At 38.8% G+C, this 27,657-nt stretch overlaps 1 protein-coding gene across 3 annotated transcripts; it reads right to left on the bottom strand.

Annotated features, from left to right (window-relative positions):
• On the bottom strand, positions 1 to 27,173 carry LOC144008936 (uncharacterized). Of its 3 annotated transcripts, none has more exons than XM_077508330.1 (3): positions 27,114 to 27,173; positions 26,300 to 26,415; positions 1 to 5,054 (listed from the first exon to the last, which is right to left on the bottom strand). In XM_077508330.1, exons 2-3 carry the CDS (start codon positions 26,412 to 26,414, stop codon positions 3,922 to 3,924), a joined length of 1,248 nt encoding a protein of 415 aa, XP_077364456.1. In that variant the 5' UTR covers position 26,415; positions 27,114 to 27,173; the 3' UTR covers positions 1 to 3,921. The 3 variants fall into 3 exon arrangements, with proteins under 3 accessions (XP_077364456.1, XP_077364454.1, XP_077364455.1); XM_077508328.1 differs by lacking the exon at positions 27,114 to 27,173 and adding an exon at positions 26,689 to 26,780; XM_077508329.1 differs by lacking the exon at positions 27,114 to 27,173 and adding an exon at positions 26,700 to 26,729.
• Positions 27,174 to 27,657: the final 484 nt, after the last annotated feature.

The following is a 27,657-nucleotide window of genomic DNA, read 5'->3' as shown; positions in this document are numbered from 1 at the left end:
TTTTTCCTCATTTCTGATTTTATTATTCAAAAACTACAGATTCAATTATCCGAATTCCACAAACAAATCCTGGTATATTGGAAAATGTTCTTTGTCAAGTCATCTTTCAAACAGCCTGAGCTGTCAAAAAGCGCTTTACAGAAACACAAAAGAATAAACAAAACAGTAGCAGCAATACAATCACAACAAATCAACATTTTTCCATTCCTACATACATACATATACCTACATATAAATAATATTTACCTGTCGTTTTGTCACGTCGTATCCAATAGATCGTATAACATTAGAACTTATCTTTCAAAACAAGAATGAGGAAATTTCTACAAATCTCATAATCTGTATGGCAAAACATTTCATCTGCAAGAAAGTTACAAACGTAGCCACATTTTTAAAAATTTGATAAACAAATTTGGTATTTACACCATCATTATAATGAAATAAAAGGCCAAAGGTACAAATTATACACAACATTGTGAAGGAATTTCCCACTGTATTGAGTTGAATATGTCCTCATTTTATTTATGCATTATATTTTATTTATGTTTGATTTTGTTATCTTTATGCTGATTATGTAGCAACTGTTCCCTTGGTAGTTATATTGATTGCGTTTTAGATTTTAAAATGAGAGCTAGGCAAAAAAAACAAAAAAAAAAAAAAAAACAACAACAGCAATGAACTTGACCTGATAAATGTTTTTTGGTTTTCCTGACTATCACAAATCCGGGACGTGAGATCAGGGGATGGGAGGCAGGCAGTGCTGCACTACTGCCCCCTGGAGTCATTTCCTTTCTCCTGCATGTGCAGAGTAAACAACTTTTTGATTACATTAAATTATTTTAGTCCTATGGCCCATGCTTTACATTACTTTTCTTTTTCAACCCAATAAGACCCACATAATATCACAGAGGAAGCCAGAAAATATTTGGCTTAACATTGGTCATGAATCACACTTATACTAGATTGTAGGTTATTTATATGCATTGCCATTATGTACACAATCACAATATAATTTTTTTTTTTTTTAGTATGAGCTCATTTTGCGCAAAATTGTGACCTTTCTTTATATTGCCAATCTCCCCACAATATTGTGATCATTATCATATTGTGACCTTCATGTGTTTTTTGTAGGGGTGTGAATTGCCTAGTACCTGACGATTCGATCCGTATCCCGATTCATAGGTCACGATTCGATTCGATACCGATTAATCCCGATATGAATTTACAAGTCGATTGTTACGATTATTACCATTCAGTAAACTTGTACATGTATACTGTAAGATTTTTATGAAAATGTATTTATTGATCTCAAACTTCAGTGTTAGAACTGTGAGCCACTGTATTTAACAAACAGGTTGCAACCTTTTTCATGTTAGAACAGCATTGAAATAAAATATTAAGGCTTAATGTTCCATTAATATAACATTCTTCCATGCTTAAGGTGTGAAAGTTAAGACGTTTTGTTGAATATTTTTTCATCAAAAATGGATGTTAAAAAAATCGATTCGGCTGCCTATTGAATCGATTCGAGAATTGCGTGCTGTAGTATCGCGATATATTGCCGAATTGATTTTTTTTTAACACCCCTAGTTGCTTGGATATCAGTACATCCCTACTCACGATCCATTTTTTTTTTTTAAGGCACTAATTTGCAGCGTAATTAATCTAATTAACGCGTTAAACTGACAGCCTTATTAAAACGATACAGGACTTAGTATATAAGTGCAAATATCTCTGGCATCTTATTCCCCGAATTTTCTTTTAAACCGATTGAACACCATTATCCTGGTCACGTGATCGTTATGACGTATCCCGTGCATAAACGACAGCTGCCTTCATTCATTTCAATGTGAGTTTGCTCACGTAATGGGCAAGAAAAAAAGACCGTCTTGTATCCCAAATACTGCGCCAATTTTGATCAGAGTAAAATCCTCAGCATATCAGCCTCTGGGTACTTCACGATACGCGATACTAGGCTCACGATAACGATTATCTCGCGATATGACGATACTGCGATTATCGATATATATTGGTCAGGAAATAAGTCCACGATAATCACGATAAATCTACTCAAGACCTAAACTGATGTTTTTTCAATGACAAAATAGTTCATTTTCATACCATCACTGAAAAAAACATTAAAACTGGCTTCTTCAGATTGAGTAATTTAGTCAGTTTTTTAAACAAATACAAATGTCTTCTCAACAGAGAACTTTTGTGAACAAATTTATGTCTTTCTTAAACACTACTGTCATACAACATGCCAGTTACATAGTCAATTGTTTCATTTTATAAATTTTGAATTAAATTTAATTGAAATTTTAGATAATAAATCCAATTAAATCAATATTAACATTGATCAGAAATTGTGTGCTTCGAAAAGTATAAAGATATGTTTTAAAACTAACATTGACGATATAATACACATTTTTCATAGAAACCTATGCAAAACTGGGTCACTCGCTGGACAGATAAATGTCTTACACAAGTAAAAGTAAGCTAGTGCTTTTCTTTAACATAAAAGAAAAAGAAAAGAAAAAGATTTCAGCACGTATCACTGATGGAATGTGTGGAAATGGTAAAAAAAAAAAAAAAAAAAAGATAGATGTCCATCCGTTGTTGACTCGCTGGTAAGACCTACTCGTGCCGACTCAAGTGCATTAGTTTAGCCCTGATCTCCTCTTACAAAGTTGGAATTGTTTTTCTCAGTGAAATGACCGGTTATTTTATCTGGTTGTCTTCAGTCGTGGTCTGGCTATTTGTATGTATTCCTTTCTCCCTTCGTTTTTGTTAGCGAGCCTCCGCTCTCGTGTGTTAGTTTGCCGTTACTCATTTCTTGTTGCACTAGTGTAGTTTGGAAGTTCGGGAGAGTGGCCCGACTGAGCACCATTTCATTTTGTAACTATCACAGCGTTGTGTGTTTTTCGTGTCGTATTGCCCCCGCTTAAACTCACCGAGCAAGACATTGCCTCGTGCCCCTGACGCCTAACGAAATCATGTAGCGAAAACCATCATTCACAACTACGCTTTACGGGTGGAAATCGATTGCAAATATACACAGAGATCCTGTGCGTGATCAACTTTGCCCTTGGAGAATTAAATTAGCAGAGAGAGAATCAGCTCTTACCTTTAGCAAGTCTAGTCCTGGATGGTGCCGCTCTAAGTGGCTGTCATATTAGTCATGTTTCCAGTGTAACTATTTGTGAGACAGTTCTTGTATACACCCAAGTCCGTCTCTTCTCTATTCCATTTGATAAAATCCGAAATGTATCCATTCCACACTATCAATATATCCACATTTGACTTGTATGCAGCCGGCGTTTTGTTTACTTGGGTCTTCTTCGGGTGAAGACTGCCGCACATTTCCCCGCCACTCTTATGAGGCGCTCCCTCTAGCGGCCCGCCAAGTAATTGCGCAATAAGGAACAATGGAGCCGTTACAGCGGCTGTATCGATACTTGGCATAGGCATATCGATAACCCATCGTGCGAGAAAATATCGCGATGTATCGCCGTATCGAGATATCGTCACACCCCTACTCCTAATGTGGGCTAAAGCGTGCTTAGCACACAACATGTAGCATGGCCTGTCAGAGTAAAAGTCACCCGCATGTTTACGACCATTTTAGGGACCGTCCACATTTCCAGAGTGTAAAGTGTCAAAGGTGACTGGTAATTTGAGCCTCTGTAACACGCAACTTGCAGACGCTCCCCAGCTTTGATTCGTCCGTCTTAATGAGTCCTCCTTATCGGCAAGTTTCATCCAGGCTTTCGGCTAGATACAAATCAATGTTTGACATTTTTTTTCCAGGGAAGAGTTGAAATTAACAGTTTCACAGAATAGCTGGTTAGTTTTTAGAAGTCTTGCATTCCTTTAACAACAGAATCAGTCACAAAGGGCAACCTTCGCAGTGTCCAACCCTCACTGGAAATGAACCTGACTTTCTACTGGCAACACGAACCAAACGCTGGCATTAGTTGTACAGGGGCCAACCAGAGTGACTGAGCACGCAGAAGCCTCAGTGGAGTGGATTATTTTGTGTCTTTCTAGGGTTTCCTTGTGATAGAATTTTTGGCCACAACCTAAGCAGGTAAAACGTTTCACACCCGTGTGGGTTCTTATGTGTCTTTCTAAGGATTTCTTACGAGAGAATGTTTGGTCACAAACTGAGCAGGTGAAAGGATTTTCCCCAGTGTGGATTCTTGTGTGGAATTTTAAGGTTGTGTTATGAGAGAACTTTTGGCCACAAAATGAGCAGGTGAAAGGTTTCTCCCCAGTGTGGGTTCTCATATGACTTGTTAAATATGCCTTCAGATTGAATCTTCTGTCACAAACCGAACAGGCAAAAGGTTTCTCCTTACCGGTGTGAGTTCTTGTGTGTATCTCTAAACCTCGCTTTTGAGAGAATCTTTCACCACAAACTGAGCAGGAATAAGGTTTCTCCCCAGTGTGGGTTCTTGTGTGAATTTTTAAATCATGCTTCCGCTTGAATCTTTTGCCACAAACTGTGCAGGCGAAAGGTTTCTCAACAGTGTGTATACACACGTGTTGATTAAAATTGCTCTTACAAGTAAATGTCTTCCCACAACGAGAACATGTTGAGCTTTTGTTGTCAATATGACATTTCATATTACCTAAAGACTCATCATTGTGAGGGGTGTGTGGCAACATGTTTTCACTACTTGATAGTGGCGCTAAGAGGCCTTCTGCTTGTGATCCTCCCCAGCGGTCTCCATCACCTTCTGTTGACATGCGTTGATAAGAGCTGCTACTGGGAGGCTCCGCCCCTCTGCTTGTCTCACTTTGACCTTCATCTTCACTCTTCAATGGGACTCCAGTTGATGGCTTAAAGATCTTCTCCTCCACCTCCTCTTCTTTGATGTAGGGAGGGTCTTGTCCCTCCTCTTTTATGCAAGGGTGCTCTGGCTCCTCTTTTTTAATATAAGGAGACTGCTGCTCCTCTTCCTCTTTAAAGTGGGTGATCGCGTCACCCTCCTCTTTAACGTGAGGGTGCTCTGGCTTCTGCTGCTCAGGACGAACATCTTGACTGATGTCTGCAAGACACAAGAATACACATTTGGTATTGTGGTTTAAAATTAGAATGAAGATTATTAGCAGCAAAGACTGTTGAGTTAAGAATAATGAATGAGATTTATATAGCACTTTTTTGGACACTCAATGACGCTTTACAATGGATACATTATTTGTACGCTCACACATTCTCACTACTATACAATGTGGGTACCAAATGAAAGATGGCATTCCATTCTTTCATTAGAAAAACAAAGTATGTTTCTACCTTATTCCATTCTTTACTCATCACTACTTGAAAATAGGACATTTGAGGGACATTAAGCAAAAATTAAAAAGATGAGAAAACGAGTTTTTTTTTTTTTTTTAAAGAAACATTTTCTCTACAACAGTGGCTTTGACACAATTTTTTTGTTTAGTGATGCTCTGTGAATTACATTTAATCTGACAAAGGATATGATCATTCTCGCCATCGTTGAAAACGTTTTATTTCATCAGATTACATCAGGTATCACTGTAATTCCATACACTGGCAGCCCATTGAAAAGAGATACAATGCTGCCATAGTTAGTTGGTGTTTTGGTGATTCCACAACCCATTGACCAGGCAGCGCTGCACTTAGATGTTGCACTTTCCATTGATTTAAAAAAATAAAAAAAAAATTTAAAAAACAAACAACAAAAACAGTTGACGTCATTTAACGTTTATGGCAACATACATCTTGATTTTACTAATCGTTATTAAACGTTTTTGGCGGTCAAAAAGTAAAAAGCAAATGTATTGCCACAATGAGATTAGTTTGAGCTTTTGTTGTCATTGTGACTTGCAATATCACCTAAAGAGTCAATTATTATCATCATCATCATCGTGAGGCATGTGTGGCAACATGTTGACGCTATCTGACAGTGGAGATAATAGGAAACCGTCCGCTTGTTACCCTCCCCAGTTGTCTCCATCACCTTCTGTTATCCGTTGACATGAACAGCTGCTAAGAGGCTCTGCCCCTCTGCCCGCCTCACCTTCAAATTCACTCTTCAAAGGGGCTCTAGTTTATGACAACATGCAAATCTTCTCCTTCGCGTTGATGTAAGGAGGGTCCTCTCCCTCTTGAGCGTGGGCTCTGGCTCATCTTTTTTTTTTTTTTTTTTTTTTAAATATAAGTGGAGTGCTGCTCCTCTTCCGCTTTAAAGAGTAGGATGTCTTCCTCTTCCTCGGGACTAATATCTTCACTGATGTCAGGACAACCACATGAGGGAGGTCTGGGAAGGTGTGAGGATCATCACAGGTCTCAACACAAAGACCAGAGCCTCCAGTGCCTTTAATACCATACAGCCCCCTCTGCTTTGGGACAAACTGCTTGTGGTGAGTAGCACAGGAGCCCCCCAGGGCAGTGGTCCCCAACCACCGGGGCGCGGACAGAGTGCTGCTGCTCTACATGCCCGTCTCTCATGACTTAGAGTAAAAGACTGAAATGCAATCTGTTTTTTCAGAAATATTACTGATGAAAAAACTGCTCTATTGTATAATCAGTTCCATTATGTGAGGGATAGGCACAATCATTTAACCAGGCAAGCAGCTCATCTTCATTTGACAAGACCATTACCGAGACCTGAAGTTGTGCGGAGATCTGTCCTGTTTAGAGCTGTGACAATATGGAACAAACTGCCCACTCAGGTTAGTCAAGCTTCTACAAAAGAAGCTTTTAAAACATTTCTGAAAAAAAAAAAAACATGACTTGAAAATGGCTGCATAATTTTAATGTCTGTAAATTTGAACACATTAAAGTTAGGTTCAAGGATATTTTTGTGGCTGCGTCTTCCGGGTGGATTGTTTCTCGATCCTGTCAATCAATATGTACCTACGTCGTGCGTGCACGTGCCTAGCCGCGCATGCGCACTTCGAGTGTTTGTAGCATGTAGCTAGCTTCGTGTAGTGAGCTTTGGATTCGGCCATTCATTGTTGTAGCTCCACCTAGCTGACCGCGTACTTTGAAAATAGCTGGGAGCCGCAAGAGGACATCCGTATGAAGCGAGGCCGGCTGCAGAGACTGATGAAGATGATGATAAAGACGAGCTCAGAAGTTAACGACATTTGAGAGGCGTTTCCCCCAGACAAGCAGGAGAGCTGGTAGGATGGTCTTCCTCATGCGCAGTTTTTTAAAGGTGCCAAACAGATGTTTGGCTTCCACTTTTCGAGAACATCATTGAATCCACCTTTAATATAAATGTTTTAAAGGACAAAGGAAAAGTATTACAATATTTACATGCAATGCACTAGCTCAATTTAGAAAGTTTAGTTTACTTATTAGTAGGGTGTGTGAATTGCATAGTATCTGGCGAGATTCAATTTTTATCACGATTCATAGGTCACGTTTCGATTCAATACCAATTAATCCATATATGAATCTATAAGTTGATCATGTGTTTTTTTTTTTTTACGCAAATTTAGAAAACACTAATGAGTACATGTGTACATGTACATTGTAAGATTTGTATGAAAATGTGTTTATCTGAAACTTCAGTCTTATAACTGTGCGACTATAACGATCTGTTGCCATCTGTTTAATGTTTGAACAGAATTGAAGTAAAATATTAAGGCTTAATTCTTCCATGCTTAACGTGTGAACCCTAAACCCTAAATAAGACATTTTGTTGAATATTTCCATTAAAAAAAAGCCCACCTCAGAGTCCCCAGACTCCACTTTGAGGAAAGTGGAGATATTTACGGTAAAATCACACACAAGGAAAGTCGGTCTACTTTACAGAATTAAAAGTACAACATTTTAAAGCAAAAAAAAAAAAGAAAAAAGAAATAAGAACTAAAGACACCTACAAAGTATGTAAATAGAGGTTTGAATTTTAGAGTAGGGCTGGGCGATATGGACCAAAACTCCCGATATATATATATATATATATATTTTTTTTTTTCCTCCGCAAGAAAATTTTGAGTCAAAGCTAAAATATAACATGTCACAAATAGTTTTATTGAAACCGGATATTTCAGTGGATGGGGGCTAAATCAAATGAATAAATAATAAACAGGTTTCTTCACCTGGTTCATGAAAAATGTTCAGTTGTTCAAATAAAATATAAATGCTGTGTAACCATTTTTTAAATTAAAGCTCTGAGTGTAGGTTCACAGTTAAATAAAAATATAATCTTAAAAATATCCGATAAGGTATAATCAGCCGATCTTTTTCTGAGCTTTATGCACGAGAAAAGTACACACATATACACTGATAACTATAAGTGGTTTACAGAATTTCTTCCCCTTTCTGAGAAATCCACAGATGCAAATAAGGATCAGTACAAAAGTACAAAGTATGACAAACCCTAACTGACTGGACCTCCTGCAGTATGCAGCTACACATACTTTATCCTTAAATTTGTGGCACTGTTTAGTAGGGCTGGATATTGCCGCCTACCTCACGATACGATACGTATCACGATACAGGGGTTACGATACGATACGTATCACGATACAGGGGTTACGATACGATAAGTATCACAATACAGGTGTTACGATACGATACGTATCGTGATACATATGTATCCCAATACTTGATCTTCAAGGCGATACGTATCCCTATATATTACATTAATTTTCTTGCATTTTATAATAACAGTCATATCAATCAATCAACTTTATTTATATAGCACCTTTCATACATTTAAAATGCAACTCAAAGTGCTGGATATCCATAATACAATAAAATAAAAGAAAGAAAAAGCCCCCCCTTCCCCATGATCGTACCCACAGACACACCCAAACCTCAACAAACACATGAAAACCACAACATGGCGGGGCACAGAAGTACGCTGTAAGGAAAGGCACCCAGGAGGAGTTCATCCACAGTGAGATGGATGAAGACCAAGCATCCCTCTCACTGTGGAGGCTCCCCCATGAGAAAACACTGGAGCTAAATATTTAATAACTACCAAATAAAAACATTTAAACACTAAAAGAAAACAGTTAAATTAAAAATATAAAGAATAAAAAATAAAAATAACTAGAGCTGCGAGCAGCTATAAAGGGCCCTCGCAACACGGGCCACGTTGGCGTACTTGCACGTTGGGGTACTCGCACATTGGGGTACTGGCACATTAGGAGCAAAATTTCTTTGAACATGGCATGATAAACCTTTACATGTGGATTTTTTTTTGCCAGGTGTGATGTGTGTGTCAAGCTCAATGGGTTTTGGTGATTGTTAACATCTGCAAAAATCAGCGTCCATTTTTATTTTTTGGGAATGAGTTGACCTGATTGGTATTTTTTGCAAAAGTATATATACCCATCATCGCTCGTACTCATTGCACGATGTTGCTTTTATTGTCCAGAGAGGCTATGAAAAATAAATAAAAAAAATTAAAAAAGTACATATGTTTGGATCGGTCTGATACCATTGAACATCTTGAGTAGTGGAAAGTAAAAGAATATTCATAAATGACTTAGTTATAACATTTACAGTGAGTTCACAAATTTTGTACAAAATACCGTAAGTGGGGTTGTTTTTTTTTATGCCTCAAGTGCTAGGTGGCGCTGCATATAGAACTGACTGTTGTCATAGAGATACCTTCAGGCCTTGACGATAAACATACATGTCAAGTTTGGAATTTTTTGGAGCATGTACCGGGGAGTTATCAAGCATTTCCTTTTTCATTGCGAAACGTGTTTACAATTTTCGTAAAAATACCGCAAGTGGGGTATTTTTTTTTCATGCCTCAAGGGCTAGGTGGCGCTGCATATATAACTGAATGTTTTCATAGAGATACCTTCAGGCCTTGACGATAAACATACATGTCAAGTTTGGGATTTTTGGACCATGTACCGGGGAGTTATTAACCCTTGTGCCATTTGCTTAGCCAAATATGTAAATTAGGAGTTGATTGTGCAGGGGGAAAACAAAAAAAAAAAAAAAAAAAAAAAAAAAAATGAGCCACGGCTTTGGAAAACTGGGGGACCGTCAAAATGCGAGTGTGCCAACATTTCTCAGCCATTGCATGAGGGAGATAACTATTATAATATCCCTGGAATCGGCGTTAGCCAACCGCGTAACATTAATGTACATTATAAGTGACATTTTTGGACCGATTGGACACTGCATGTATTTTATTGCAATTTCCGTGATTTCTGCATGAAATCCTTCTATGGACATTCCTCGACGGTGCCATGGCCATGAGAAAGATTTCGCACCCCAAATCCACCAGGTGGCGGTAGAGGCCAATTAATGATTTTCCTTGCAAACGCCGCACTGATTCCAGCACGCCATATTCCACACAGACTTATTTCTTCGTGCTTTTTACTGATTGTGCATTCGACAGGATGTTAGTGGATGCGCGTGCACGTTAGTGGGCGCGCGTGCGTGTTCGTGGATGCGCGTACACGCGCGCCACTTATATTTTTGTGCAGAAAAAGGTATTGCGAGCTATTGACTTATGTTTCGTGTTGGGATATGCTGTTTGTTTGTCTGCATGGACGCGGGAAGCACGTTCCCTAGTGGGAGGGGTCGAATGGCAATGCTCTTTGCCGTTGTTATGTCCCCAAAATGAGCCACTGTTAGAGGTGTGCGTCGTTGCAATACAGCGGTTTTCCTCAGTGTGTGAAGGCTGTTATTAAATTTTTTTTTTCTCTTTCTTCACTTCAGAACTTCAGAATTAATAGCGTGCATATTCCACACGCATGCACAGTTCGATCATCCATTTTGAACAGCCGAGCATTGACATTTGCTCTGCCAAGGCTGCAGGGGGCAGGCGTGCCATTGTGGCCAAACGTGCGTGCAACGTGGAGGTGACGTATTTCCCTTCGTGCATTCTTCAAAACATGGCAAGGAGCATGGATCGGTGAAAACAATAAGCAGAAGGGATAAGACAAAACAAAAAAAACGTTTTTTTTTTGCAACTTATGAAGTGTAACATGTAACGGTTGTCGAGATGAATTCCTCGTCGGTTATCTTATCTGGCCGTTGCATTTCTACGTGTGAAAGTGCTAAGCTTCGATTTTTATTCGGCTAGTTTGTATTCACAACAACGTGCTAACGTGCTAAGAGGCTAACGTGCACGAGACATGAGCTTCCTGGATCTAAGGAAAAGAACGGCGATCGGAGACACAAAAAGCTGCAAATGCAAGTTGGCAAGCAAGTACTTCTACAAAATAAACATAAACGAACATATGAGCACGTCCTGGAATGCCGCGGGGGCCGTGTAGCTTCCCAACGGTATGTAGCTCGTCGCTGTGTTGACTTCCGTTCGCCGGATACAATTGGATACAGGCGGTGTAAATTTATCCGAAAAACACGCACGATTTCCGGGTAAAGTAAACGGACGGATCGGTGTAATGGAGCTTTTTCTTTCCGTTATTTGTCCGGAACCGTACGTCCTACGGGGAAAATGACACATATCTGACACATACCTGGAACCGTGAGCACAAGAGATACGTGGCTCGTTGAAGTGCGACGCCGGATACGGGGGTGTAAATCGGGCCTTCCTGTACCCGAAAATCAAACACAATTTGCGGCTAAAGTCACGGAGGGTCCCGGTGCCGCTCCGGAGCCCCACAAAAAGTACTTTTTTCCCCAAAGTTTTCTATCAAAGCTACCGTGTTGCCTGATGCTCTAACTATGTCATATGAAAGATTCAAATTTATTTCTTTATTATACATATATACAACACAGTTAATTTTCTTCATAATCTATTATTTGGCTTCTGTTGTCCTATGGCGGGGGGAAATAATAATAATAAATAAATATACTATATTTATGCATAGTTTTGATGCCAATGAACATTTTGGGTGGTTGAAAGAAAAAAAAATGTTAAAAAATGACTTAGTTATCACACCTCAAAGTAGAATTACTTATTTGGCTAAAATGTACTCTTCGAGGGTGTTCTGAGTTAAATTGCCATTGTCAAAAAATTTGGCATGCATTGAAAAAATTGTTGTTATAACTTATTGCCTTATTTGAAGCTCTAATTATGTCATATGAAGTATTAATTTTTTATTTATTTTTTATACATGTATACAGCACAGTTCGTTTTCTTCATAGTCCATTCTTTGGGCTTGTATTGTCCTAAGAGGGGGGAATACATAAAAAAAAAAAAAAAAACTTCATATGTATGGATAGTTCTGATGCCAATGAACATTTTGAGTGGTTGAAATAAAAAAAAATGTTAAAAATTGACTTAGTTATCACACCTCAAAGTAGAATTACTTATTTGGCTAAAATGTACTCTTAGAGGGTGTTCTGAGTTAAATTGCCATTGTCAAAAAATTTGGCATGCATTGAAAAAATTGTTGTTATAACTTATTGCCTTATTCGAAGCTCTAATTATGTCATATGAAGTATTAATTTTTTATTTATTTTTTATACATGTATACAGCACAGTTCGTTTTCTTCATAGTCCATTCTTTGGGCTTGTATTGTCCTAAGAGGGGGGAATACATAAAAAAAAAAAAAAACTTCATATGTATGGATAGTTCTGATGCCAATGAACATTTTGAGTGGTTGAAATAAAAGAAAATGTTAAAAATTGACTTAGTTATCACACCTCAAAGTAGAATTACTTATTTGGCTAAAATGTACTCTTAGAGGGTGTTCTGAGTTAAATTGCCATTGTCAAAAAATTTGGCATGCATTGAAAAAATTGTTGTTATAACTTATTGCCTTATTCGAAGCTCTAATTATGTCATATGAAGTATTAATTTTTTATTTATTTTTTATACATGTATACAGCACAGTTCGTTTTCTTCATAGTCCATTCTTTGGGCTTGTATTGTCCTAAGAGGGGGGAATACATAAAAAAAAAAAAAAACTTCATATGTATGGATAGTTCTGATGCCAATGAACATTTTGAGTGGTTGAAATAAAAAAAAATGTTAAAAATTGACTTAGTTATCACACCTCAAAGTAGAATTACTTATTTGGCTAAAATGTACTCTTAGAGGGTGTTCTGAGTTAAATTGCCATTGTCAAAAAATTTGGCATGCATTGAAAAAATTGTTGTTATAACTTATTGCCTTATTCGAAGCTCTAATTATGTCATATGAAGTATTATTTTTTTATTTATTTTTTATACATGTATACAGCACAGTTCGTTTTCTTCATAGTCCATTCTTTGGGCTTGTATTGTCCTAAGAGGGGGGAATACATAAAAAAAAAAAAAACTTCATATGTATGGATAGTTCTGATGCCAATGAACATTTTGAGTGGTTGAAATAAAAAAAAATGTTAAAAATTGACTTAGTTATCACACCTCAAAGTAGAATTACTTATTTGGCTAAAATGTACTCTTAGAGGGTGTCACTGATTCCAAGGCACAAGGGTTAAGCATATCCTTTTTCAGTGCGAAACACAAATTTTGATGCCCCGCCCTCATCATATAGTATTTCGAAAAGTCAAGATTTTTCCCCCTGTCGTTGGCTCAGGTCTTGACATGATCCAGGTCAAGTCTGAAGTCAGTCGGATGAAACGTGTAGGAGAAGTGGGCAAAAGTATGCCCCCTGTATATGTGCAAAAATGGTCAAAAATGGGACATTCAAAAATTCGTAGCTCACTTCCTGTTCATTTTAGCATATGGGTCCAAGAGACTTCTTTGTATGTCTTGAGCTCCCTCATACACCTAAAAATATTCATAGATCTTGCTTAAACGAACAAGCGGGGCTGCTTCGTTAAAAATTTCTAGGGGGCGCTATTGAGTCATTTTTGTAAAAATACCACACTACATGATAAAATATTGTTCATTTTGCCAGGCCAGATGTGTGTGCCAAGTTTCACGAGTTTCTGTGCACGTTTAGACCCTCAAAATTGGCGTTTTCCTGGCGAACAGTGCTTAGCCACGGCCACAGCGATTCACGAAAACTCACAAACTTCATGTTGTGACATCATGAAGGCCGAAACCCTCATCTGAGCAAATATGAGGTAGGTTCAGTTAACGTGGTTAGAGAAAAACATTGAAGAAAAATCGTAAGGAAAAAAAATCGCCAGTAGGTGGCGCTATCAGTAAGATGAAATATAAGTTTGTAGATGAGTTAAGGGCTGCACTCTCATCAATTGTGTGAAATTTTGAGAAGATAGGATCATCTGGGTCAAGTGAAAGCAGCTTTTATTGTCACGAAAAATCTTCAGACTTTGTGGCACCGTCACGGCCACACCCTTTGGCGAAAAGTTACAATATTCGGTGTGGGGCATGATCAACATGTTCAGGCTTTTCTGACCAATTTTCAACTGGATCCCTTCAACGAGCTTGGCACAGTAGCTAAAAACATAAAGTATGACATTTATTGTCAAAACTAGGTGGCGCTATATGTATAACGGAATTTTATCATATAGATGTTTTCAGGCTGTAGCTATTAAGTTGTATGAGAAGTTTGGGATTTTTTGGAGCTTGAACATGGGAGTTATTAAGCATTTGCTCTTTCTGGACAAATGAAATTTTCAAGGCAATATTTGATGCCCCGCCCCCGTCATATAGTATTCCGAAAAGTCAAGATTTTTTGCCCAGTTGTTGTCTCAGGTCTTGAGATGATAAATGCCAAGTTTGAAGTCCATTGGATGAAAAATGTTTGCAAAGGGGTAAAAAGCATGACCACAGTGAATGTGCCAAAATGGGCCAAAATAGGACATAAAAAAATTCATAGCTCACTTCCTGTACATTTTAGCTCCATGGTACCAATAGACTTTTTTGTGCGTCTCGGGGTGCTACACGTGCCTGCCAACTTTCGTAGCTCTAGGTCAAACATGCCGGGCTTGTTTTTTTTATTTTTTTACGCTAGGGGGCGCTATAGAGTCGCATTGTTATGACAACGGCAGAATATCACATTTTTTGCCCGGCCTGCAGAGTGTGCAAAGTTTGGTGAGTTTTCGTAAATATTTAGGTCCTCAAAAATGAGATCGTTTGCGGAGAATAAAGAAGAACTAGAGCTGCGAGCAGCTATAAAGGGCCCTCGCAGCCAGGGCCACGTTATGGTCCTTGCACGTTGGGGTACTTGCACGTTAGGGTACTGGCACGTTGGGGTACTGGCATATTGGAAGCAAAATTTCTTTGAAAATGGCATAATAAACGTTTACATGTAGAATATTTTTTTTGCCAGTGTGTGTCAAGCTCAACGGGTTTTGGTGATTGTTAAGACCTGCAAAAATCAGCGTCCTTTTTTATTTTTAGGCAATGAGTTGCCCTGATTGGTATTTTTTGTAAAAGTGTATATATACATCATCGCTCGTTGTACTCATTGCACAATGTTACTTTTATTGTCCAAAGGGGCAATCAAAAATGAATAAAACAAAATGGAAACGTACATACGTTTCGATCGGTGTGAAGCCAGTGAACAATTTGAGTGGTGGAAACTAAAAGAATATTCATAAATGACTTAGTTATCACACTTAGAATGAGTTTACATTTTTTGTACAAAATACCGTATGTGTTTTTTTTTTTTTTTATATAAGCCTCAAGGGCTAGGTGGCGCTGTATTTATAACTGAATGTTGTCATAGAGATACCTTCAGGCCTTGATTATAAGCATACATGTCAAGTGTGGGATTTTTTTTGGAGCATGTACCGTGGAGTTATTAAGCATATCCTTCATTCACGATATTGCTTTTAATGTCCACAGAGGCTATCAAAAATATATATATGTTTGGATAAGTCTGATGCCAGTGAACATTTTGAGCGGTGGAAACTAAAAGAATATTCATAAATGACTTAGTTATCACACTTAGAATGAGTTTACATTTTTTGTACAAAATACCGTATGTGGGGTATTTTTTTTTATGCCTCAAGGGCTAGGTGGCGCTGCATATATAACTGAATGTTGTCATAGAGATAACTTCAGGCCTTGACGATAAACATACATGTCAAGTTTGGGATTTTTTGGAGCATGTACCGGGGAGTTATCAAGCATATCCTTTTTCATTGCGAAACACAAATTTTGATGCCCGGCCCTCATCATATAGTATTTCGAAAAGTCAAAATGTTTCCCCCTGTCGTTGGCTCAGGTCTTGACATGGTCCAGGTCAAGTCTTAACTCAGTCGGATGAAACGTGGAGAAGAAGTGGGCAAAAATATGCCCCCTGTAAATGTGCAAAAATCATCAAAAATGGGACATTCAAAAATTCGTAGCTCACTTCCTGCTCATTTTAGCATATGGGTCCAAGAGACTTTTATGTAGTTCTTGGGCTCCCTCATACACCTAAAAATATTCGTCATTCTTGCTTAAACGTACAACCGGGGCTGCTTCGTTAAATATTTCTAGGGGGCGCTATTGATTCTTTTTTTTTTAAATAGCACAATCAACAATAAAATATTGCTCATTGTACCAGGCCAGATGTGTGTGCCAAGTTTCATGAGTTTCTGTGCATGTTTAGACCCTCAAAACTGGCGTTGTTTTCTTGGTGAACAGCGCTTAGCCACGGCCACAGCAATTCGCGAAAACTCACAAACTTCGTGTTGTGACATCATGAAGGCCGAAACCCTCATCTGAGCAAATATGAGGTAGGTCCAGTTAACGTGTTTGGAGAAAAACATAGAAGAAAATTCGTAAGAAACAAATATGCCACGAGGTGGCGCTATCAGTAAGATGAAATATCAGTTCGTAGATGTCTTTAGGGCTGGACTCTCATCAAATGTGTGAAATTTTGAGAAGATAGGATCATCTCGGTCAAGTTAATGCAGCTTTTATTGTCACGAAAAATCTTCAGAATTTGCGTCACCGTAGCGGCCACGCCCTTTGGCGAAAAGTTACAATATTCGGTGTGGGGCATGATCAACATCTTAAGGCTTTTCTGACCAATTTTCAACTGGATCCCTTCAACGAGCTCGGCACAGTAGCTAAAAACGTAAAGTATGACATTTATTGTTACCACTAGGTGGCGCTATATGTATAACTGAATATTATCATATAGATGTTTTCAGGCCGTGACTATTACGTTGCCTGAGAAGTTTGAGATTTTTTGGAGCTTGAACATGGGAGTTATTAAGCATTTAAATAAAGTAAATGTGCAAAAATCGTCAAAAATGGGACATTAAAAAATTCGTAGCTCACTTCCTGTTCATTTTAGCATATGGGTCCAAGAGACTTTTTTGTAGGTCTTGGGCTCCCTCATACACCTAAAAATATTCGTCGTTCTTGCTTAAACGTACAGCCGGGGCTGCTTCGTTAAAAACTTCTAGGGGGCGCTATTGAGTCATTTTTGTAAAAATAGCACAATCAACAATAAAATATTGCTCATTTTACCAGGCCAGATGTGTGTGCCAAGTTTCATGAGTTTCTGTGCATGTTTAGACCCTCAAAATTGGTGTCGTTTTCTTGGCGAACAGCGCTTAGCCACGCCCACAGCGATTCGCGAAAACTCACAAACTTCGTGTTGTGACATCATGAAGACCTAAACCCTTATCTGAGCAAATATGAGGTAGATGCAGTTAATGTGGTTGGAGAAAAACATTGAAGAAAAATCGTAAGAAAAAAAATTGCCAGAAGGTGGCGCTATCAGTAAGATGAAATATAAGTTCGTAGATGTCTTAGGGGCTGGACTCTCATCAAATGTGTGAAATTTTGAGAAGATAGGATGACCTTGGTCAAGTAAAAGCCGCTTTTATTGCCACGAAAAATTACCAGACTTTGCGGCACTGTAGCGGCCACGCCCTTTGGCGAAAAGTTACAATATTCGGTATGGGGCATGATCAACATCTTAAGGCTTGTCTGACCAATTTTCAACTGGATCCCTTCAAAGAGCTTGGCACAGTAGCTAAAAACGTAAAGTATGACATTTATTGTCACCACTAGGTGGCGCTATATATATAACAGAATTGTATCATATAGATGTTTTCAGGCCGTGACTATTAAGTTGCGTGAGAAGTTTGAGATTTTTTGGAGCTTGTTCATGGGAGTTATTCAGCATTTTGTCTGTCTGGACAAATTAAATTTTAAAATCAATATTTGATGCCCCGCCCCCGTCATATAGTATTCCAAAAAGTCAAGATATTTTGCCCAGTTGTTGTCTTGGGTCTTGAGATGATACATGGCAAGTTTGAAGTCAACTGGCTGAAAAATATTTGCAAAGGGGGAAAAAGTATGACCACAGTGAATGTGCCAAAATGGGCCAAAATTGGACATTCAAAAATTCATAGCTCACTTCCTGTACATTTTAGGAAATGGCTTCCAATGACTTTTTTGTGCGTCTCGGGGTGCTACACGTGCCTGGCAATTTTCGTAGCTCTAGGTCAAACGGGCCGGGATTGGTTTTTATTTTTCTACGCTAGGGGGCGCTATAGAGTCGTTGTTATGGCAACTACATAATATAAAATTTTTCGCCGGGCCCGAAGAGACTGCAAAGTTTGGTGAGTTTTCGTAAATGTTTAGGCCCTCAAAAATGCGATCGTTGAAGAAGAAGAAGAAGAAGAAGAAGAAGAAGAAGAAGAAGAAGAAGAAGAAGAAGAAGAAGAAGAAGAAGAAGAAGAAGAAGAAGAAGAAGAAGAAGAAGAAGAAGAAGAAGAAGAAGAAGAAGAAGAAGAAGAAGAAGAAGAAGAAGAAGAAGAAGAAGAAGAAGAAGAAGAAGAAGAAGAAGAAGAAGAAGAAGAAGAAGAAGAAGAAGAAGAATAACTAGAGCTGCGAGCAGCTATAAAGGGCCCTCGCAGCCCGGGCCACGTTGGGGTCCTTGCACGTTGGGGTACTTGCACGTTGGGGTACTTGCACGTTAGGGTACTGGCACGTTAGGGTACTGGCACGTTAGGGTACTGGCACGTTGGGGTACTGGCATATTAAGTAAGATGAAATATAAGTTCATAGATGTCTTTAGGGCTGGACTCTCATCAAATGTGTGAAATTTTGAGAAGATAGGATCATCTCGGTCAAGTTAATGCAGCTTTTACTGTCACGAAAAATCTTTAGACTTTGCGGCACCGTAGCGGCCACGCCCCTTGGCGAAAAGTTACAATATTCGGTGTGGGGCATGATCAACATCTTAAGGCTTTTCTGACCAATTTTCAACTGGATCCCTTCAACGAGCTCAGCGCAGTAGCTAAAAACGTAAAGTATGACATTTATTGTTACCACTAGGTGGCGCTATATGTATAACTGAATCTTATCATATAGATGTTTTCAGGCCGTGACTATTACATTGCCTGAGAAGTTTGAGATTTTTTGGATCTTGAACATGGGAGTTATTAAGCATTTGCTCTTTCTGGACAAATGAAATTTTAAAGGCAATATTTGATGCCCCGCCCCCATCATATAGTATTTCGAAAAGGCAAGACTTTTTGCCCAGTTGTTCTCTCAGGTCTTGAGATGATAAATGCCAAGTTTGAAGTTAATTGGATGAAAAATGTTTGCAGAGGGGTTAAAAGCATGACCACAGTGAATGTGCCAAAATAGGCCAAAATTGGACATTAAAAAATTCATAGCTCATTTCCTGTACATTTTAGCTACATGGTCCCAATAGACTTTTTTTTGTGCATCTCGGGGTGCTACACGTGCCTGCCAATTTTTGTTGCTCTAGCTCAAACGTGCCGGGTTTGGGTTTTATTTTTCTACGCTAGGGGGCGCTATAGAGTCGCGTTATCACGACTTCATAATATCAAATTTTTCGCCGGGCCTGAGGAGTGTGCAAAGTTTGGTGAGTTTTCGTGAATGTTTAGCTACCCAAAATCGGGATCGTTTGCGGAGAATAAAGAATAATAATAATAATAATAATAATAATAATAATAATTTTTACAAAAACAATAGGGACCTCGCAGCGGTCGCTGCTCGGGCCCTAATAATAATAATAATTTTTACAAAAACAATAGGGACCTCGCAGCGGTCGCTGCTCGGGCCCTAACTAGAGCTGCGAGCAGCTATAAAGGGCCCTCGCAGCCCGGGCCACGTTGGGGTAATTGCACGTTGGGGTACTTGCACATTGGGGTACTGGCACATTGGAAGCAGAATTTCTTTGAAAATGGCATGATAAACCATTACGTGATTTTTTTTTTTTTTTTTTCCAAGTGTGAGAAGTGTGTCAAGCTCAATGGGTTTTGGTGATTGTTTAAGATCTGCAAAAATCAGCGTCTTTTTTTATTTTAGGGAATGAGTTGCCCTGATTTGGTATTTTTTGCAAAAATACATAGATACATCATCGCTCGTACTCATTGCACAATGTTGCTTTTATTGTCCATAGAGGCGATCAAAAAAAATTTAACGAAAAAAAAAACATGTTTGGATCGGTCTGATGCCAATGAACATATTGAGTGGTGGACTGTAAAAGAATATTCATAAATGATTTAGTTATCACATTTACAATGAGTTTACAATTTTTGTAAAAATACCGTAATTGAGGCATTTTTTTTTATGACTCAAGGACTGGGTGGCGCTGTATTTATAACTGAATTTTGTCATAGAGATACCTTCAGGCCTTGACTATAAATATACATTTCAAGTATGGGATTTTTTGGAGCATGCACCTGGGAGTTATTCAGCATATCCTTCATTTACGATATTGCTTTTAATGTCCATAGAGGCTATCAAAAATCAATAAAACTAAATAAAAATATGTATGTTTGGTTAGGTCTGATGCCAGTGAACATCTTGAGTAGTGGAAAGTAAAAGAATATTGATAAATGACTTAGTTATAACACTTAGAGTTTACATTTTTTGCAAAAATACCGTAAGTGGGGTATTTTTTTTTCATGCCTCAAGGGCTAGGTGGCGCTGCATATATAATTGAATGTTGTCATAGAGATACCTTCAGGCCTTGACGATAAACATACATGTCAAGTTTGGGATTTTTTGGAGCATGTACCGGGGAGTTGTTAAGCATATCCTTTTTCATTGCGAAACACTAAATTTGATGCCGAAAAGTCAAGATTTTTCCCCCTGTTGTTGGCTCAGGTAGGTAGGTAGGTCCAGTTAACGTGTTTGGAGAAAAACGTTGAAGAAAACTCGTAAGAAAAAAAATTACCACTTGGTGGCGCTATAAGTAAGATGAAATATAAGTTCGTAGATGTCTTTAGGGCTGGACTCTCATCAAATGTGTGAAATTTTGAGAAGATAGGATCATCTCGGTCAAGTTAATGCAGCTTTTACTGTCACGAAAAATTATCAGACTTTGCGGCACCGTAGCGGCCACGGCCTTTGGCGAAAAGTTACAATATTCGGTGTGGGGCATGATCAACATCTTAAGGCTTTTCTGACCAATTTTCAACTGGATCCCTTCAACGAGCTCGGCACAGTAGCTAAAAACGTAAAGTGTGACATTTATTGTCACCACTAGGTGGCGCTAAATGTATAACTGAATTTCATTGTATAGATGTTTCCAGGCCGTGACATTTAAGTTGCATGAGAAGTTTGAGATTTTTTGGAGCTTGTCCATGGGAGTTATTCAGCATTTTGTCTTTCTGGACAAATGAAATTTTAAAGGCAATATTTGATGCCCCGCTCCCGTCATATAGTATTTCAAAAAGTCAAGATTTTTTGGCCAGTTGTTGTCTTGGGCCTTGAGATGATAGATGGCAAGTTTGAAGTCAACTGGCTGAAAAATATTTGCAAAGGGGGAAAAAGAATAACCACAGTGAATGTGCCAAAATGTGCCAAAATTGGACATTCAAAAATTCATAGCTCACTTCCTGTACATTTTAGGAAATGGCTTCCAATGACTTTTTTGTGCGTCTCGGGGTGCTACACGTGCCTGGCAATTTTCGTAGCTCAAGGTCAAACGGGCCGGGATTGGATTTTATTTTTCTACGCTAGGGGGCGCTATAGAGTCGCATTGTTATGACAACTACATAATATCAAATTTTTCGCCGGGCCCGAAGAGATTGCAAAGTTTGGTGAGTTTTCGTAAATGTTTAGACCCTCAAAAATGTGAACGTTTACGGAGAAGAAGAAGAAGAAGAAGAAGAAGAAGAAGAAGAAGAATTCTTACAAAAACAATAGGGACCTCGCAGCGGTCGCGGCTCGGGCCCTAATAATAATAATAATAATAATAATAATAATAATCCGATCGAAAAACAATAGGGACCTCGCAGCGGTAGCTGCTCGGGACCTAATAATAATAATAATAATAATAAATAAATAAAGTAAAATAAAAAAACATCAATCAAATGCCAAACTAAAAAAGTAAGTCTTAAGCCTCCTCTTAAAAACATAAATATTCTCTGCAGACCTGATGCTCTCCGGCAGGCCATTCCATAGGTGAGGACCATAGTGGCTAAAGGCAGCTTCACCATGTGTCTTGGTCCTCACCTTTGGAATAGTTAAAAGGCCACTGCCAGAAGACCTCAGAAGCCGCGAGGGGTAATAGGGTAAAAGCAAGTCAGATAAATAAGACCAAGACCGTTAAGACATTTAAAAACTAATAAAAGCACCTTAAAATCAATCCTGAAACGCACGGGGAGCCAATGCAGCGATTTTAAAACTGGTGTAATGTGCTCCCGCCCTCCGGTCCCCGTCAGCACACGTGCAGCTGAGTTCTGAAGGAGCTGTAGGACTGAAATATTCTTTTTGGGAAGACCAGAGAGCAGGGAATTACAATAATCTAAACGACAAGAAATAAAAGCATGCATCAGCACCTCCGTGTTAGCCTGCGAGAGAAACGAACGGACTCTGGCAATATTCTTAAGATGGTAAACCTTATACCTATATGTATACCTAAAGGATATGTTTGTTATGCTGAAAATATTTTTGTTAGCATCTCTTCTGGTTTACCACCAAGCGGCATACCTGGTCTAAATGTGCACGCACTGCAGAGCAAGGAGCAGCTTTCACAGACACACCGGGAAACTTTTTGAATAGGCATGGGCCAATTTGAGCAAAAATATCAAACTATTCAAATTACAGCTCTAATATGTGCTTATTTGAAATATTTGGGGAAATAAAAACAGCATTTTTTTTCCATTTAATTTTTAAACAACATATACAAAATTTGGTACATTACATACATGTTGATATTCTTCCTCTGCTTTCATTTTTCTTGGCAAGACACAGTGTCCAATCACTGGTGAGCTATTTTTGCATTAATTGAGAGCAATTAACTCTTTGACCGCCAAAAACGTTTAATAACGATTAGTAAAATCACAACGTATGCCGCCATAAACCTTTAAATGACGTCAACAAAGTTTTTTATTTTATTTTATTTTTTCTCAGTGCGACGTCTAAGTGCAGAGCTGCCTGGTCAATGGGTTGTGGAATCAAATGCATTAATTATGACCAGCAGATGGAAGCAATGTAAATAATTTCGTGAACGATCAAAGCCTTTGTCATATCAAAGTTTTTTTTCTTCATAACGTGTGGCAGTAAAAGAGTTAACGTCAAAGACGCTGCAGGTTTTTATTTTTTAGGTACAATGCAAGCTGCAAAGGCAAACCGTTAACTGCCTATTTAAGGTTAATGAGCAATATCGATTCTGACACCTGTGTATCGATACGCGTATTGTAATGAGGCCCGCAACGATATATTGCCGTATCGATTTTTTGAGCACACCCCTACTGTTTAGATGGTGAAAAGTATTTGTAGTGCTTCCGCGGTCCACCCCTCGCTTGCACTTGTCTATTGCTCTCCTCTCAGTGTAGCGAGTGTAGTGTAGCTTGTTGCTAGCCAGTCATGCTCACTGCTGCTCGCTGGCTCAGGGGCTCGCCACACGAGAGGCGACGTTGCTCGCTCTCCATTCATTTCCTATGGAAGCAAGGCGACAAGGCGAAAATCGCCTCCCCTCTTCCCTCTCGGCGACAAGCGACTTTCGTGCATGTGAAAAATCACACGCGTACACATCTACGTAGGTCCGTGTCGCCTACCGTGTACAATCCTTCTGCCATGCTTGGCGTGTTGGAGAAGAGAAGTGGAATAAGTGTGCTTCACACACAAGTGCGAAGTGTCGCCCCTGCCTCGCTCCCTCTTTTTTTTTTTTTTTTTTACCGCGATTTGCATGAGTACTTCACAAGTGTGAAGTGTCACCCCCCTCCCCTCTCCCTCACACCTCCTGCGTACGAAAGAGGAGGGGGGGGGGGGGGGGGGGGGGACAGCACGGGGCAGTGAGTGCAACAGAAGCGGCATACAGCGCGAAATGGCCTAATTCCATATCCCGTTTAAAAATATATCGATATAATTGTTTGTATCGATATATCGCCCAGCCCTATTTTAGAGATTACTAAAGTTAGTAGATAAAACTTACAGCGTAAGAAAACTAATTTGGGGTTAAAGCTACTCTATGTAGGATTTCCCCAAAAAATATCTTAACAATAGCCTTTTTATTTGACCATTTATGACTGAAACATATTCTAATTAGTAGATCAACATCTTCGCTGTTCACAATGGGTACTCCTACAAGCCTCTGGCCAATATTATTTAGGAAGCGTCCGGTCCGAATCCTTCGAATTTCCCGCCCTCTGTCGGCGGGATGTGACGTCATGCGCGTCATCGTCAGTTGTTTCCTGTCGCGCGAAGACGGAACTAGTACAGATTTTCGCTGCCCCAGACACCCGCTGTTACTCCGCGGAAGGCTGCTCAAAAAAATAAATAAAAAATGAAAACAATGCCACGAAAAAAAATAAAAATCTAAACTTGATAGTGACCGACGTCGGGCAAGAACAGGAGTCAACATTGGTTTGACATTTCAGCGGTGGAGAGAGTTGAGATCGGACTTGGATTAGAAAAGTGATTCACAGCTGGCTTTCTTTCTACTCCAAAAGGTAAGAAGCGAGTATCTTGACATTTAGAAGAAAATGTGTTGTTTTCAAATAGCAGTAACCTCAAGATCGATCACTTCTCGGTCGTAACTATTGGGGTGAAAGTGAGGTGGATGGCAACATTTAGCGTGAAAGGGGCGGCAAAGTTGAATGTAATAGAACAGAATGACTTTATGAAGAACAGACGTTCCATTCCACGGCGTTTCAATCAGGCTAAATGTTGCCTTATTTTCCTCCGTGAAAACAGCCTATTGTAGCTACATTATGCTAACGGAATGTGAACGGTACTACTGAATGGCGATAACATTCACGGCCATATCACACTAAGTAGTGAATGGGTCTATATGTTTTTCACAATCGTCACTTCCGTAAATGACAGCCCACCTTTCGGCTCATGCACAAAGACGCTAGCCTGGGGGCGACATACACTAATAATGACTAGAATCAGGTTGACGCCCGTCGAGCGGGGTGACTACAATATGTAACTGCATATTAACATCGGAATGAGGTCCAATTAATTTACGTAATTTGCACATCATTTTGGAGTACAGCACAGGACTGGACTTCGACCGACTAAAGCAATATGATCTGCACGTCCCGTGGACATCAATTGTTTAGTGGGGATCGAGAGTCTCATTCCGTGAAGTGGCCAGCTTTGTATAACATTATAAAACTTCTTACCTATGAAAACACAGTTTAATTGGATATGAAGAGCCCAGTCTTGAGGTCGTGTACGTACGAGTGCGCGCAGCGTGTACGAGCGTGCAGTTTGTTTTCGGCCACAGGTGGCAGTAGAGATTTGAAATTTTAACTCTTACATATAGCTGCTTTAAAAGCTTTGAAAGATCTCAATCATCGGCATGATGAAAACTTAAAGTGTAAGTTTTTAACCTGAAATAAAAAATATTCACACGTTAATATTTCATATTTCATTTAGAAGTCGAGTAATATTTTCTTTCAACCAATGTAGTCACATGCACCGAAATGTAGTATGTGACAACAGCATATGAATACTACTCTTGAAATTTTAAAGTATTTCCTAAACAAAAGACATTTTTAAGTAGGGCTGTGCAATTAATCAAAGTTCAATTACAATTTCAATTACACTCAACAATTACAAAATCAGCATAATACTAAAAAAAAAAAAAAAAAAAAAAAAAAAAAAAAGGTATTAATACTCATTTCTGAGTCATTTAAGTTAATACATTTTGCACCTTTTTTAAATTTTAAAATAACTATTCAGTAAATTTTGTTAATTGTAGTATTTCAAAGAATTTTACTTGTCTCAATATTTTTTTTTTATAAAAATAAATGATCGTCCTACTGCACAATGCACAAGCGGCACGCCAACTTCAAGTTTTTGCCAATATATATAAACTAAATAGAAAAATAAATTCTATTTGGTCTAATTATGGTGTTTGTATTTTTTAATTGGTCTTAATATTTTTTTAAATGGTTAAACATGTTCTTTTTTTTAACCAAATATTAAATAATCGTTTTAATTTCAATTATTGCCAAAATAATAGTTAGTGATTATTATTATTATTATTTTTTCTTCTTCCTAATCTCAAGGGGTTTTCCCCTGGTTCCAACAAGGGGAGAAAAAGTTAGAATAAGAAGTGACCCAACCTGTTCTGTGAAGCACAATACTTGGCTGCATGATGCTAGTGACGTCCAGTAGTTGACCTTCTCGTTCCTCGTCCTCTTTTGATCCAAAACGTTCCTCCTCATACGCTGCTGTCATTCTGCACACATATTCCCATGACAATCACAAATCTATTATGCTCACACTTGATCTATGCTGAGCGATGTGTTGATGATCAGCAACGCGTCTTTGTTAGCGCTAGCAAGCTAAACTAAGCTAGGCTAGGCCGAGAAGCTTCATCGTACGAGATCGAATTTCATAAGCCACACGATAATTCAGCAAATGATGTTTTTCTCCAGTTAAGTGATAATAGACGTCCTGAGTCGAGGTTTTTGTAGGTGGGCTACAAATTCAGTAAAATTTACGGACGTACATCCATCCCACCTGGAGGCTCATTCCTGTCGACTCGTGATGTACTTCTTCTTCTACTTTATTTGGGCGGTTGGCAAGTAACTTTTAATCACGGCTGTTGATGCATTACCGCCTCCTTCTGGGCTGGAGTGTGGGTCTCGGTATGTACTGCTTCGAAGACTCCCGTTTTCTTTCGGTAGAGGCTTCTCTTTTGTTGAATTACAGGTATAATTCTTTAATAAAAATTGTTTTATAATTAAAATACAAATTTAAATTTAATTTATACATGTAAGGCAAGTGGTAGCGTGTCGCAAACGGAGCCGGGCGAACGTGTCAGCTGCGTGACGTCACTTAAATGGACAAAAACGTCATTTGTTGAAATATTGTGTTGTTTAAATTCGATCTTGCCCTCCAGGTGGAGGAGTGGACCAGGGCCGGTGTCGGTACCATATGTGTTCGGCCTGCCAGATCCATTCGGGGGCCTTCGCGTCTGGTCGGCGCTTGCTGATGACGTCAGTACAGCAAGCGAGCAGTGTCAAATGTGTTCACGTTGGTTTGGTTCCGAATTTTGCGGTTCACGTATCACAATACATCACAAAAACAGTCGTAATGATTATAGGAACACATTAGCACGTCAACTGACAATATTTCGTCCCATCGCAGTTTTACTTTTTTGCATTTATGTGCTATTTTACCTCCATTTTTTATATTTATTTTATCTAATGTATTTTTTCAATCTATTTCATTATTTAGTCAATCTTAAAGTATCCTGCTTTTATACTTACGTTTATTTACGGTTTGCAATCTCAGCCCATACATTTTGTTATTTAAATGACATCTTTAATATTTTCTTGCCAATGTCACCTCAGAGGTGTCACTGCACTATGAGTTGCGGAGGGTCGTGCGTATTGCAGAAAATAATTACCATGATGATGATAATAAAATGATGGAATTATTGCCTGAGATGTGACATTTCCTCACCAATATGTTC

The sequence above is a fragment of the Festucalex cinctus genome, chromosome 20 (assembly GCF_051991245.1).
Source record: "Festucalex cinctus isolate MCC-2025b chromosome 20, RoL_Fcin_1.0, whole genome shotgun sequence".
NCBI classification, from domain to species: Eukaryota; Metazoa; Chordata; class Actinopteri; order Syngnathiformes; family Syngnathidae; genus Festucalex; species Festucalex cinctus.
The sequence above is the reverse complement of the archived record's forward strand: the minus strand, read 5'-3'. Positions and strand labels throughout refer to the sequence as shown.